The sequence below is a fragment of the Musca domestica genome, unplaced genomic scaffold (assembly GCF_030504385.1).
Source record: "Musca domestica strain aabys unplaced genomic scaffold, Musca_domestica.polishedcontigs.V.1.1 2, whole genome shotgun sequence".
Lineage (NCBI taxonomy): Eukaryota > Metazoa > Arthropoda > Insecta > Diptera > Muscidae > Musca > Musca domestica.
In genome coordinates, this window is record NW_026712249.1 from 5,094,812 (window position 1) to 5,110,309 (window position 15,498).

The 15,498-nt window shown below is 33.2% G+C and overlaps 1 protein-coding gene across 1 annotated transcript; it reads left to right on the plus strand.

Moving 5' to 3' along the window:
- The first annotated feature begins 300 nt into the window (after positions 1–300).
- LOC131802205 (uncharacterized) lies at positions 301–5,737 on the plus strand. The gene is made up of 2 exons (XM_059121895.1): positions 301–2,728; positions 2,803–5,737. Exons 1-2 carry the CDS (start codon positions 1,551–1,553, stop codon positions 5,627–5,629), a joined length of 4,005 nt encoding a protein of 1,334 aa, XP_058977878.1. The 5' UTR covers positions 301–1,550; the 3' UTR covers positions 5,630–5,737.
- Positions 5,738–15,498: the final 9,761 nt, after the last annotated feature.

Consider the following 15,498-nt stretch of genomic DNA (forward strand, 5'->3'; position numbering starts at 1 on the left):
ATGTTGTCTTTTGAAATGTACCACGGTGAAATATATTGGGGATGTTGTCTTTTGAAATGTACCACGGTGAATTATATTGGGGATGTTGTCGTTTGAATTGTACCACGGCAAATTATATTGGGGATGTTGTCTTTTGAATTGTACCACGTCAAATTTTATTGGGGCTGTTGGCGTTGCTAGTTTTAATATGAACTACTAGATGGCGCTAAGTTTAGCGCAGACACGATCCAAAACTGTGTATGGGATGGTGACATTTCAAGTTTTAATATTCACCATTAGCAGAGACACCCTCCGAAAAAAAAAAAATGTATTATGATCATATCGAGTGGGGCTAAAGAGATTCACCATGTGAGAAGTGAATATAGCAGAAACACATCTGAAAGAGGTAAGTATCGAAGAAAATCATTTTATCTAGATGGCTCTCAGAATGCTTTTATATAGTCAACATGCTGATTACTGCAGTCAAATGTGCTTATTAATTTATTTGAAAACATATATTTCAAGAAATCGACTTCAATAAATGTGATATATTATAGAAGAGTTTCAATTGACAAATATGCTGCAATTATTGATATTTCAGGGGTTTTAATTTCAGCATAGATGAAAATATAAATGAAAATATAGACAAAGAAATGACATCGAAAAATTCCGGAATAATCAAGTGAAATTCTTGAAAAACGATAACGAAGTCGAGTGGGTTGAACACGAAAATCAGCATGTTGGCTATGCAAAACATGATGAGATAAAAAGACAAAACTAACTTTTCGTTGTACTTGTTTTAATTTGTCTATAATTTTAGCGACTCAAAAATGTTCAGTTATTCCCATCGAAACGATATAGGCGACATCTAACGGTGAGTTCCATCCATACTATCCATAAATTATGTTGTAGCATAGACACACTCCAAAACTATTGAAATATGATCATATCGAATGGGGCTAGAGAGATCCACCATATGAGAAGTGAATATAGCAGAGACAAATTTGGTTAGTATCATAGTCAACAAGAAGATGTGTGTTCTATTATTTTGTCCAGATGGCTCTCCAGTCATTTCCCTCGAAACGATATAGGCGACATCTAACCACCAATTAATGTTGTAGCATATACACACTAAAAAAATGCTGCTGTAGCCAATCAAAGCAAATTCTTCTTGTGTGGACAGGCATTTTGATACATTATATCGATCGCTTTTTGATAGTTTTGTCGATGAAGAATTTGTTTACATTATGTAGCAATTTGAGAGAATTGAAACTGAAAGAGTTTCATGACAAACCCTGCATCAATTCGGTATTGAAGATTGAAGGGATTTGAAGAAGGAAACACCATTGTTTACATTAACTAACAATTGGATTTCTGTGAAATGGATATGAGAATTTGGGGGGAAGCGTTGTTGCAGAGTTTCATGACAAATTCTGCTTCAATCACAGAATTTCTATTTGTTTACAAAATGTAGTCAATAATGTATTGATTGGATTGGAAGAAATTTCAGTACTCAACAAGTCACAGATTAATAAGCATCGTTTCTTAATATTTTTAAAAAAGTTTTTATAATGTCTCAAAAAATTTGTTGGTCATGCAGCCTTTATTACAAGGAAAAAAGTGAATTTGTGAAACATATGAAAAAGCATTGTATGTTTTGTGATGTTTTATGTGAAAGTGTAAACGATTTAGAATTGCACTTAGAGAACCATCATGGAGATGAGCATGTAATGAAACAAAATCGTGATCAACAACAAGAAAAACTAAAGCAGCAGCATGAAAATAAATCAGCTGTGAAGGTGGAAAAGTTTTGTGGTGATTGTGATAAAATAGTGAATAATATACGATCACACGTTCGTAGCGAAGAACATCGATCCACCGTGAGAAAAAATCTGGATTCTGACATAAAAATTGTTAAAAGTGCATTTAACAAAAATATACTCAGCTATGAGATACAAAACAATAAAGACATTTTGTACCCGATCGATTTTCTTAATGCTTCAAAAGAATTAATAATTAAAACCTTGAAAAATGAGTTAAACGGTAAAACGCTCATAAAATTTAATATGGAACTCCAAGGACTGTATGTGAAACCAAACAATGAAAAAGATGGACCTTCAACTTCCAAAGAGTTAACTATTGAAAATATATTTAATCATATTTCAAAAACAACGCTATTAACCCTGGGAGATGATTTGGAAGAGGTCGTTTTCAACCACTGTGTGGAAATTATAGCTAAATCAGAAGAGTTCCAAGAAAGAGGCTCTAATTGGGCCCTGGAGAAACTTTTAAAACTTGACATAAATGTGTTGAGAGCCAACTTAACACGTGGCTCACATTATATTCCAACTCCGAAATCATTAAGCAACAAGAAGGGTGCGTGCCTTAACATCAAAAACTATGATGACTTTTGTTTTAAGTGGTGTATGGTTGTTGCATTGGGGGAAACTGCATATGGAGATCCGAGTATAACCTCTTCATATAACGTAGACATACACCAAGATGTCATTATTCTGCAGTCTGGAATATCGCTAAATTTCGAACAATTAAATTTCCCATTGGGTCTTAAATATATAAAAAAATTTGAAATGAACAACCCAGAGATTAGCGTAAATGTTTTCGGTTATGAAAACAAGTCGGTCGTTGGTCCATATTACTTAACAAAGGAGACGAAAAGCAATCACATTAATTTAATATTGCTGCACAACGAAGAAAATTTCCATTACATTTTGGTTATGGATATGTCTTGGTAATTATAAACAAAACTTATCAATCAAAACCATATCATAATAATCATGTATTTGTTCTTTTTTTTTTTTTCAGTCTTATGCGGTCTCAATTCACAAGTCATAAGGAGAAAGGTTACTTTTGTTTTGGATGCCTGCAATGTTTCCACGATGAAAATAAATGTATGACTCACAAAAAGCAGTGTGGAAAAGTAGTCTGTGCCCTGCCGAACAAAAAAGAAGCCGTACTAAAGTTCGTCAATCACAAGAAAAAGGATAAGGTGCCTTTCGTTATTTATGCTGACTCCGAAAGTGTACTGGAAGACGTGCAGGAAGATGAGAACAATGGGGCGAGTAAAAAAACGGAAAAGGTAAAGAAGCATATTCCATGTGCTTTTAGTTATTTTATTAAATGTAGTTTTAATGAAAATTTAAATAAGTTATTTATATATAGTGGTCCCGACGCAGCAAATGTTTTTCTGAAAGAACTAATTCAGGATTGTAAATTTTTGTATGATAGTTACCTAACCAAAACGAAACCTATGAATACTCTAACACCCGAAGAAGAGACAGCCTTTCTTAGGGATATCAATTGTCGTATATGTGGCGACATTTTAGGTAACGATAGGGTGAAAGATCATTGTCACTTAACGGGGCAATATCGAGGTGCGGTACATAACCATTGCAATCTGCAATATCATCTACCTAAATTTATTCCAATATATTTCCACAATTTTTCTTCGTACGACTGTCACCTCTTCTTTAAAGAGTTAGTTGAATTTGGAGGTGAAATAAGAGTCATACCTCAAAACAAAGAAAAATATATTTCAATGTCTTATTTCATTAATATGGATAACGAGTCAACCGACTCTAGTTCTTTAAAAAGTACAGTTGTTGTAGGAGAAGAAGAAGATTCGAGTGAGGAAGATGATGAGGAATTCCAGCAAGAAGAGGAAAGTGAGGGCAAAAAAGAGAAGAAAAAGAAAATGAATAGATTAGAGCATCGTTTCTTAGATAGTTTTCGATTTATGCCTACTAGTTTGGATAAATTAGCAAGGAATTTATCTCGAGATTCTTTTGTTGCTGTCAGATCTCATTTTCCTGATGATGAAGCATTCGAACTTATGACTAGGAAAGGAGTATTTCCCTACGAATATATTTCATCATTTGAAAAATTGAAGGAGAAACAACTTCCCCCTATAGACCAATTTTATAATAAGTTGACAGATACTGAATGCTCGTCAGACGATTATAGGCATGCAACAAATGTTTGGTCACATTTTCGATGTCAAACTATGCAAGACTACATGGATTTGTATTTAAAAGCTGATGTCTTGCTTTTAGCAGACGTATTTGAAAATTTCAGGAGCTTATGTATGCGAATTCACGAACTGGACCCTTGTCAATATCTCACAGCACCATCTCTATCTTGGGATGCAATGCTACTATGTACTAAAGTCGAACTTGAGCTACTCAGAGATATAGACATGTACAATTTCTGCAAAAATGGTATTCGGGGAGGGCTTACCCAGTGCTCAAACAGACACTCGGTAGCAAATAATGAAGATGCTCCCAATTATAATAGTGCCAAACCAGAGGTAAATATCTATTATTTGGATGTAAATAATTTATATGGTACAGTTATGACTGAGTGTCTCCCTGAAAAAGATTTTAGATGGGTGGAGGGTTATGAAATGGAGAAATTCAATGATCCAGCTGTAATATTATCTATTCCTGACAACGCTCCTACTGGTTTTATTTTAGAGGTTGATATTGAATATCCACCGCACCTTCACGACAAACATAACGATTTACCTTTTTTGGCGGAGAAAAAGTGTGTTGAGGGCTCAAAAACTGAAAAACTGATTGCAGATTTTACTGACAAAACATCATACACCATACACTACAAATTACTTAAGCAATCTCTGAAACATGGACTAATTCTTAAGAAAGTCCATAGAGTTTTGGCTTTCACACAAAGCGCTTGGTTAGCTCCTTACATACTGAAGAATAATGAACATAGGGAAAAGGCTGAAAATGCCTTTGAAAAAGATTTTTTTAAATTATTGAATAACTCTTCATTCGGTAAGACAATGGAGAATATCGACAAAAGAAAAACTGTGAAAATTGTGACAATGTGGGTAGATGAGGCAAACCAAAGAAGAAGGAATGTTGCTAGTAAATTAATCTCGAAGCCAAATTTTCACAGCCTTTCGATATTCTCCGAAAATATGGTTGCTATTCAAATTAGGAATGTCAGAGTAAAATATGATAGACCATTGTACTTAGGGTTCTGCATATTAGATTTATCAAAGTGGGTGATGTATGATTTTCTGTATGATTTTCTAAAAGTGAAATTTGGTGAGGATTTTATTCTAAATTATATGGATACAGATTCGTTCATATTAACATTTTACGGACGGAATTTGTATTCCGAATTATCTTTAGATGAAATATTGGCTAGATTTGACACCTCAGGGTTTTCAAAAGAAAATAAATATAAACTTCCTCTAATTAATAAGAAAAAACTTGGCATGATGAAAGATGAGAATGACGGAAAAACAATGGTTGAATTTGTAGGCCTTCGTCCTAAAATGTATGCCATCAATGTAGTTGATAGCGAAGAAGTAAAAAAATCTAAGGGAGTTAAAAAGTCGGTCCTAAAAAAGTATACTATAGATAAATATCGAGAATGTCTTTATAACAAAAAGGTTTTTTACGGTACCATGTTTTCGTTTAGGTCAAGACAGCATACAATATATACAGACAAAATTACTAAAATATCGCTAAGCCATCAAGATGATAAACGATTTATTCTAGAGGATGGTATTCACACCTATGCTTGGGGCCACTATAGATTAAATAACCTTCATGAAACAAATGTAAATAACTCAAATGAATCTGTCTCAATGGACTTGGATTAAAATATAAATTTAATTATGATTTAAGTTTCAATATATAGATAAAAGAGCATAGTAATAATATTAATTTAATTGTCTTTACTCACTATAAATGTCATCATATTAATATTTTCTCGCCACACAAAATGTTTAATTTTTAAGTAAATATAAGTGTATTATATTTTAACTAGTCTTTAACTATTCTTATTATAAAATAAAACAAAATATTTTTGTTTATAAATTTATGTAAATTGCGTTTTATTGAAATATTCTTGCAAAGGTGAGTATAAAATAGATTATACTACTTTTCGTACAATTCCTGTTAATGGAACGTACTCGACCAGACGATCATGTATAATTAAACAGTACGCAGAAGTGTTTTGTGGAATTGGTTTATTGGTTTCAAATTGGATTTTTAAATCGATTGGTCCATTCTTAACAGCTTCGTTTTGATTGCTAATGTCAATAACGGCGATGGGCTTGTCTTTAAAACTTGCATATGTAAGAAGTGGTTGTGGCTCCCTCATGTAATATGATTGTTGAAACTTTGTATACATGTCATATAGTACTGCATAGCCATTTTCTTCGAACTTTACATTCAAATCATCGTAAGGATAGGTTTCAGAGTTCAAGTGAACTTTGATGTTTTTAAGTTCGCAATGTTCCAGCTTGTTGTCTTTTTCAAATATCAAAGCAACATATCGTGGTCTTTCATGATTGACAGACAATTTAACACTCCAACTGTGTTGTCTTCCACCAGCAAAAGTTGGATTAAAGTAGCAGTCCCAGCTGCGGAATGCTAAAGGCAACGCTTTTCCATCCTTAATAGTTTTCAAGAAGCTGATTTTTCTATAGTCTGATAATTGAATGTGTTGTACTTTCCATACAACATTTGTTATGGTGAGTTTAATTTCCTCCGTATCCATGGTTGAATAACACACATTTTTATCGTTGGCACTACGCAAAAGAATCAAGTCATGCTTGCTGTTGCAAATTACTTTATCAAAGTCCTCTGCGAACCCTAGTAGACGGTTTAAGGGTACACAAAAATTAAAGTATCCTACTGATAAATCATTATCAGCTTTCCATCCCGCTTTGCTCATAACCTTACTTTCGGATTCGCTTAGAGAAATCCAATTTTTAATTTCTGTAGTTATTCCTAGATAACGAGTACGATCAATTTCAACACCATTTAGTTCATAGCGAATTTCATCAAACATGTATCCCACACAATTATTTCTCAGTCTTGCATTTTGCGATACTTCTCCCTTGCTATTTTTCAAATTTCCTTCAATGAATAGATAACTCTCCGATGGAAGTATGTAAAGATCCTGATTTTGTATACTTATCCGAATTTCATCATTATTTTTAAATGATTGAATATATGGAACATAGCTGTGGTAGTCTCTCTTTACAATATTCTCATCCGAGAATGGACGCTCATTAATGTTAAGTATTTCAGACATTTGGTTTGACTTTAAGCTTAATAAGTTTTAAAAACTCTTTATTTTCCTTTGAAATTGTAGGTCTTGTCGGTTTGACAACTTTGTGTTGAATGTGTCTTGGTATTTGTTTATGATTGTATTTATTGTAGATAATCATGATTGCATTGGTCTTATATGAATACGTAGCGTGATTTCTTCCTCTCTAAAATTTATAAAGCGACCTTCTTGATCTACTATCTTTATCTCCAGACGACCGATTTCTTTGACGTTCACTGGTAAATAAATGAGATTCATTGGTCTCTCTACCAATTTATATCCCGGAGGAACATTAAGAGCAAATTCATGTAGAATATGCGTTGGCGACCCATTCATGAATGATCCAGTTACAATATTGCAGTGTATTTGTATGGCATTAACCTTTAAAATGTCGACTTGAAGGTTTGAAGTATGTTTTTTCCCAGATTCTAAGATTTTTTCGGTAAAACCAAAAAGCTTGCCTATAGATTTTTCTTTATCAAAGTAAATAGGATCATGAGAAGACACGATTTCTACTTTTAGCGTATTATTATTCGCCTTAATTTCAATGGATCTATTCTCGTGGATAGTTTTATATTCCGTTTCCAAGTAATTCGCAATATCTTGCAATTCATAGGATCCTATAGGTATTTTTATAATATTGTCTCCAATGTGAAAGAGATTGTTATCATTATCCACATTGGGTATTGAATTGTATGATTGGAAATCTATTAGGCAACACTCATAACTACTATTTCCCAATTCAATTGGGGGTAAATATGTTGAATGTAGAATTGGAGATTTACCGGACACAGTAAACGTTCTTGACATTGCAAAATTCTTTGTCGTAATAATTGAAACACAAAATATGCATACGTATATATGGGTTTTTATTTATTTAAATATATGCTTGTATATTGTATATCTACATATTAAGATTATATGATATGATTCTTATCTATCCATGAATTATGTTTGTCTGAGAATCCCAGCCACTTAACCAAGACTTTATTACCTTTTGTTTTTAAAATTTTCTCAACTAAATACGTGTTGGGATATTTTGTGGGTAAAAGTTCTTCTTTGTAGAAACATCCTTGGATGGGATTTCCTTCATAGTCTTCTAATAAATAAGTAGCGGGGTTTGTTATTCTTATTGTTCTTATCTTGAATATTTCCGTAGTCCAATTTGGCGTGTATCCCTTTTCAAATTGATGTTTATATTTGCTAATGCGTACATGATCACCCACACGAAAGTTTTGTCTCCTAAAAATTTTTAAGTGGTTATAAGCAGATTGCAACAATGCCTTCTCATTCGATGAATTTACTTGAATAGGGGCCATTTTTATTGTTCGATGAGGTGTTTTATTGTATTGTTTAACCAATTCTCTATAACATCAATCCATAGATAATTCCCATTATAACTGAACTCCTTCCACATTAGCGACTTCAAAGTTCTATTAAAACGCTCAACAATTGAGGCCTTCAATACACTATATGTGGAGTAGTGGTTTATGGAATATTTCTGCATTAGTTTTTTAAAATCTGTGTTGAAAAATTCTTTTCCATCATCGGTTTGCAAATTTTTTGGAATTCTTCCTCTTTGTAAGATTTTTTCAAAAGCCATAGAAACATCCGTTGCCGTTTTTGTTTTAAGGGCTTCACACCATGCGAATTTCGAAAATGTATCGATGACAGTTAACAAAAATCGGAACCCCTTGTTTGCTTTTGAGTAACTGCCCATTTCAACTAAATCTGCTTGCCAGAGATCATCAATACCCTTTGTAATAACCCTTCGTCTTGGAAAGTTTTTTCGTGCTTGATGATGAAGTTCATTTACCAAACCCCGCTTTTCCATTGTTTTATTCGGTATGATATATTAAAGCTGGTGAGTTGAATGGAGCTTGCGATAAGGCTTTAAATATTTCGTTTTGTGAACGTTTGAGTTGTGATATTTCTTCTCTTAGGAAGGTGCACTCTTGAATGAAATTTTTCTTTAAAATTTCTTGAATGTGCTTGATTTGCGTATGTACGTATGCTTGGTTGACCGCATCCGCTCCTTCTGCTGGAGATGCAACATTCCTAATCTTTTTATTTTGCACGTTAAGGTTGTTATCTTCATCAATATTGACTCCCAATAATCTCGAAACATTTTCTCTCACTGCTATTGATTGATTTTTTTGATTGTAATGATGTCCAAACTTGTCAACAGTCATATGTTGTATGCTCCTTGAGAGTATTATTTAATATATTATATTTCCTTCTCGCAGTTCCTCGATAATAGAAACAATTTCATTAGTATGGTTATTGTTTCCGGCTTGTTGTGATGCCAACAACAGCTTTAATCGTTCTATCAATTCGTTGGGATCGTCCCAGTATATATAGTTGGGTTTACCAGGATTTATTGTCAGTAAGCCTTTGCCGCTGTGAGTATCCTCTATTATATTTTTTATTATTTTCTTATATTTTTGTCCCCTGTTGGACTTTGTTCGTCCATTAGATTCATAGTTTATTTTATGCGCATTTGTGTCTAATAATATTGTTTTGTAAATATCGAGTTCTGTATGATCATAGTTCTTGGGGTCTTGATAAAACAACAGTTCAAACAAACCGGGTGTTAATGCCCAATTTTTATTTCCAATCATAATCTTTTCATTGCTTATTTTGAGTGGTTGGTCCCCAAATCTCCATTCTCCATTGTTATCTTTGTGTGGACCATAGACTACATCTAGTTTTTTAATTTTCTTCAAGAATGATAGATTCATAGGTTCCTCATTGTTGGAATAAAATTTGTCGTCGTCTTGTGATGTATTAAAGGAATCGAAATTTTGTGTGTAATCTACTTTATGCTTTAACCCCTCCAATGCATTGGAATCTAACTTAACATCTGGTTTATAATTCTTAAGGGGTGTACTTGTAATAATAGAATCTCTGTACATTTCCATTTTCTCTTTCTTAGGCATAATCATTTTGGAAGTATTTTCAGTTGAAAGCTTTAGTAGTTTGTTTATTGGCTCCGTTATTGGTTTGAAAGTATTTTTCAATTCTGTAGTTTTAGCTTCTTCACCCATTTTAATGCTTTGAAATTTCTTTTTCAAGACATTTCTGGACTTAACAAGCCGTTTCAGCATTTCCTCCTCCATGGCTGTAGGTGCACTAATATAAATTAACATTTGCAAATACATTAAATAATATTAAGGTTGAATAAATATATGAAAGCCTTTTCTGTATCTTCCAGAGTGAATTTCGTCATCCTTGGAAATCGTTAGAAATCCATACTTTTCCTTCCAGCATTCATGACAAATTTTTTTGAAATCTTCAAAACTAATGTCACATCCGACGTGATCATTAAATATATGTCTTAAATTCAGATCATCTTGTTTAAACACGATTATAAAATTCGCATTATCACGCAATAAATGTTTTGGTATACGTGTGTATGTTTGACACAAATAAAACGAATCAACATTCTTATGTCGCCCCATACTGAAGTAATTTTTAATGTTGTTTTGTTTATCGCATGCAACATCATCAAAAATCATGATTGAGTTTGGCTTTATTTCGTCCGTTTGTATAACATCGTCATTGTTATTAAATGTATACAATCTCATCCCCTTTATAGTGGATATCAGTTTCTTTAGGTACTCATATTTTGTCTGATACAGCGATTTTGAGTAAATGTAAACATTTTCAAATTTTAATCCATTGGGGCTTTCTATCAAACTAAGCATCACATTAGTCTTTCCACAATTTGATGGTCCTACTATTAAGGCTCGTATAGAATCAGGCAGCAAAGTACTATGTCGAGGGGTCTTTCTTTGCATAAAATCCACATTTTGAACAATTATTTTAGCTTGTTGTTCCAGTAATCTCATGATTTAAACTAATGAGTAGTTTTAAGAAAACATTCATATTTATAATATAATCAAATATCGATATTTCTTTCGTTCAGCGTCCCGCTAAAAAGTATAAAATGATTGTTTACAACACGAAGCGATTTATTAGAAAGAAACACGTTCAAGGAGGAGGACTGGTAAATAAGTTGATTAACTCTTTACCCGTTGAACTTCATTTACCAGGATATCAATTTTGTGGACCTGGAACAAAGCTAGAAAAACGTATTCAAAGAGGAGATCAAGGTATTAATCCATTAGATGCAGCGTGTAGAGCACACGATATTGCCTATTCACAAAATAAAGATATTGAACAACGTCACATTGCTGATCGTGAACTAACTGAACGGGCTTGGGAGCGAGTAAAATCGAAAAATAGTAACATTGGAGAAAAAATTAGCGCATATCTTGTAACTAACATAATGAAGGCTAAGACAAAGCTAGGCATGGGTAATAAAAACCCCAAACAAATATTGGGTCAACAACTTTTTAAAAACGCTTTAAAAAAAGCTACAAGTTCCCTTAAAAGCAAAAAACCAACTGATATTGATGAAGCCATAAAAATAGCTAGACATGAAATACAAAAGACGTTTCGAGGAAAAAAATCAAAGGTCGTTATACCGCGAGTAATAAGCGTGCCCAAAAGAGGTGGATTTCTTCCTCTCATTCCCATTCTAACTGGATTAGGAGCATTGGGAGCCTTAGCATCGGGTAGTTCAGCAATTACCAATGCCGTTTTAAATGCAAAAAAAGCCAAACAAGAGTTGGATGAACAAACCAGACATAACAAAACAATAGAAGCTATAGCTATGGGTAAAGGTCTCTATCTCAAACCATATAAAAAGGGCTATGGAATTTATGTTGATGAAAATAAAACTCCAAAAAACTAATTAAGCAGCTACCCAAAGGTCCTCTAACCGATGTAAATATTAGTTTTTTTGGGAAAAAATATATACCTCACTTTAGAGGTGTTTATATGCGTGATAATCTACCTAAGAAACCACATCGAATTGAATGTGGTATCATAAATTTGGATGTTAGCAGTGGACCTGGCACGCATTGGGTGGCATATAATAAAATCAATAATAATATCGACTATTACGACAGTTTCGGTAATCTTCAACCCCCGATAGAAGTTTTACGCTATTTGGGACCAGCTATTACATACAATTATAAAAGAGATCAACGATTTCATACATACAATTGTGGACATCTTTGTTTAAAGTTTTTATTGGACATGAACAAAATTTTATAAATACTCCAACATCGATGATATCCCCTCCATTCAAATTCAACTTTCCTAAGAAGATGATTGAAATCAATAGATCGGATATTGCACTGGTTGATTTTCAATATTGCCATGGAAACCACAAGAGTATTTTCGTGAAGGAACTATCATATATGTGTGGTGCTTCTGTTGTTCCACATTATTTTTTGTTTCGTCCACCTTTTAATATAAAAGAACTTACTGGGGAAGCATGCAGAACAAATGCCTACACCAAGACACATGTGAATGGCTTAGATTGGACAGATGGAGAAAAAAATTATAATGATGTCGAGAAAGCTCTTACACCATTGAACAATTATCAATATATTTTTGTTGTTGGACAAGAAAAGAAAATCTTTTTACAGAAATATATTCATTCTACCATTATAAATTTAGAAAATAATATGAAACTTCGAGCTTGCCAAAATTATTTTACAAACTGTCCTATACATTTGGACACTAGATTTAAGTGTGCCGTAAATAATATATTTAAGATATTTGTATTCATTGAACAAAACTGGAAAGAACTTGGCTACATACTAGACGATGAAATTAATAAAGTTAATAAATAAAAACAAGCAACTGTATTATTTGCATAAAACTTTATTTAAAGCATTAAAGGTAATGAAAGTGAACAATAATAAGAAAATGGGTGAACATTTACTCGCTCCACGACCACAAACATCTACACCAATTTCAGAAGGTGTACAATTCCAATTTTTTGAAATAGTTGGGACATTAGTTGTTTCACACCCTTCCAGTAATGGGCAACGATATGTCAACCTTGAATGCTCAGTAACAGGACAATCAGTTTGATCCCAACTATGAATGTTTACTTTACAAAAATAACATCTGGTAATATCTCCTACTCCAGTATAATAAAGTCCTACTGCAGCCATTGTCTTGGGATCTGGATAATTTAAAGGCCAGCGAGCAAAGGTTTTTAAGCGTTCGTCTTCCTTATTAAGAAGAGACATCTTCCTTTCTAAAGCTTCACTAATAAACTGAAATATTTCTCTGCACACATTAAAATGAAAACAGCTTGCAATTTTTAGTTTCAAACAAAATATTTATTTACTTTTCAGTTTATGTTAAATATGGTTGATAAAAATAATCTGGTTGATCCAAATGTTTTAATTCTAGTTTGTAAAGACTCTTTCCGCTTCCATCTTTCAACACAGTTTTCGTCACAGAATAACCCCCACCAGCTATTTCTTTTATGTATTCATCCGCCAGCGAGAGGAATCTTGACGGCAAATAGAGGATAGCATCATTAATTTTCAGCACAATTCTTTCCCCATATTTTGTATTTGTTCTAAAGGCGCCATGGATGTTGTATTCTTTGTTATCCTCCATTTCTTTCAAAGTTATTATTTTTTTATAACTGAAAGAATTGAATAAGTTTATTAAATCTGCGTTCGCCATAATATCACGTTCAATGTTTAATTTTATACTGTGAGCCTTACTTGAAATTGTCTTCTATATATACGAATATTTAACGCGAATTTCACAATATTACAGAGTTACTAGAGTTTTTAATTTTGAGCATAGTTAAGCATGTTCTCATTCATGCTCCAATCTATCGTTGAAGCAGAATTTGTCATGAAACTCTGCAACAACGCTTCCCCCCAAATTCTCATATCCATTTCACAGAAATCCAATTGTTAGTTAATGTAAACAATGGTGTTTCCTTCTTCAAATCCCTTCAATCTTCAATACCGAATTGATGCAGGGTTTGTCATGAAACTCTTTCAGTTTCAATTCTCTCAAATTGCTACATAATGTAAACAAATTCTTCATCGACAAAACTATCAAAAAGCGATCGATATAATGTATCAAAATGCCTGTCCACACAAGAAGAATTTGCTTTGATTGGCTACAGCAGCATTTTTTTAGTGTGTATATGCTACAACATTAATTGGTGGTTAGATGTCGCCTATATCGTTTCGAGGGAAATGACTGGAGAGCCATCTGGACAAAATAATAGAACACACATCTTCTTGTTGACTATGATACTAACCAAATTTGTCTCTGCTATATTCACTTCTCATATGGTGGATCTCTCTAGCCCCATTCGATATGATCATATTTCAATAGTTTTGGAGTGTGTCTATGCTACAACATAATTTATGGATAGTATGGATGGAACTCACCGTTAGATGTCGCCTATATCGTTTCGATGGGAATAACTGAACATTTTTGAGTCGCTAAAATTATAGACAAATTAAAACAAGTACAACGAAAAGTTAGTTTTGTCTTTTTATCTCATCATGTTTTGCATAGCCAACATGCTGATTTTCGTGTTCAACCCACTCGACTTCGTTATCGTTTTTCAAGAATTTCACTTGATTATTCCGGAATTTTTCGATGTCATTTCTTTGTCTATATTTTCATTTATATTTTCATCTATGCTGAAATTAAAACCCCTGAAATATCAATAATTGCAGCATATTTGTCAATTGAAACTCTTCTATAATATATCACATTTATTGAAGTCGATTTCTTGAAATATATGTTTTCAAATAAATTAATAAGCACATTTGACTGCAGTAATCAGCATGTTGACTATATAAAAGCATTCTGAGAGCCATCTAGATAAAATGATTTTCTTCGATACTTACCTCTTTCAGATGTGTTTCTGCTATATTCACTTCTCACATGGTGAATCTCTTTAGCCCCACTCGATATGATCATAATACATTTTTTTTTTTTCGGAGGGTGTCTCTGCTAATGGTGAATATTAAAACTTGAAATGTCACCATCCCATACACAGTTTTGGATCGTGTCTGCGCTAAACTTAGCGCCATCTAGTAGTTCATATTAAAACTAGCAACGCCAACAGCCCCAATAAAATTTGACGTGGTACAATTCAAAAGACAACATCCCCAATATAATTTGCCGTGGTACAATTCAAACGACAACATCCCCAATATAATTCACCGTGGTACATTTCAAAAGACAACATCCCCAATATATTTCACCGTGGTACATTTCAAAAGACAACATCCCCAATATATTTCACCGTGGTACATTTCAAAAGACAACATCCCCAATATATTTCACCGTGGAGAATTTACCCTAATCAACATCCCCAATAGAATTTGCCGTGGTACAATTCCCAAGACAACATCCCCATTAAAATTCACCGTGGTGAATTTACCCAAATCAACATCCCCAATAGAATTTGCCGTGATAAATCGTGGTGAATTCCCAACATCCCCATAAGCACACTACTAACTCTGATGGTCGTAAACAAGAGATTCCTTCTTATTTATT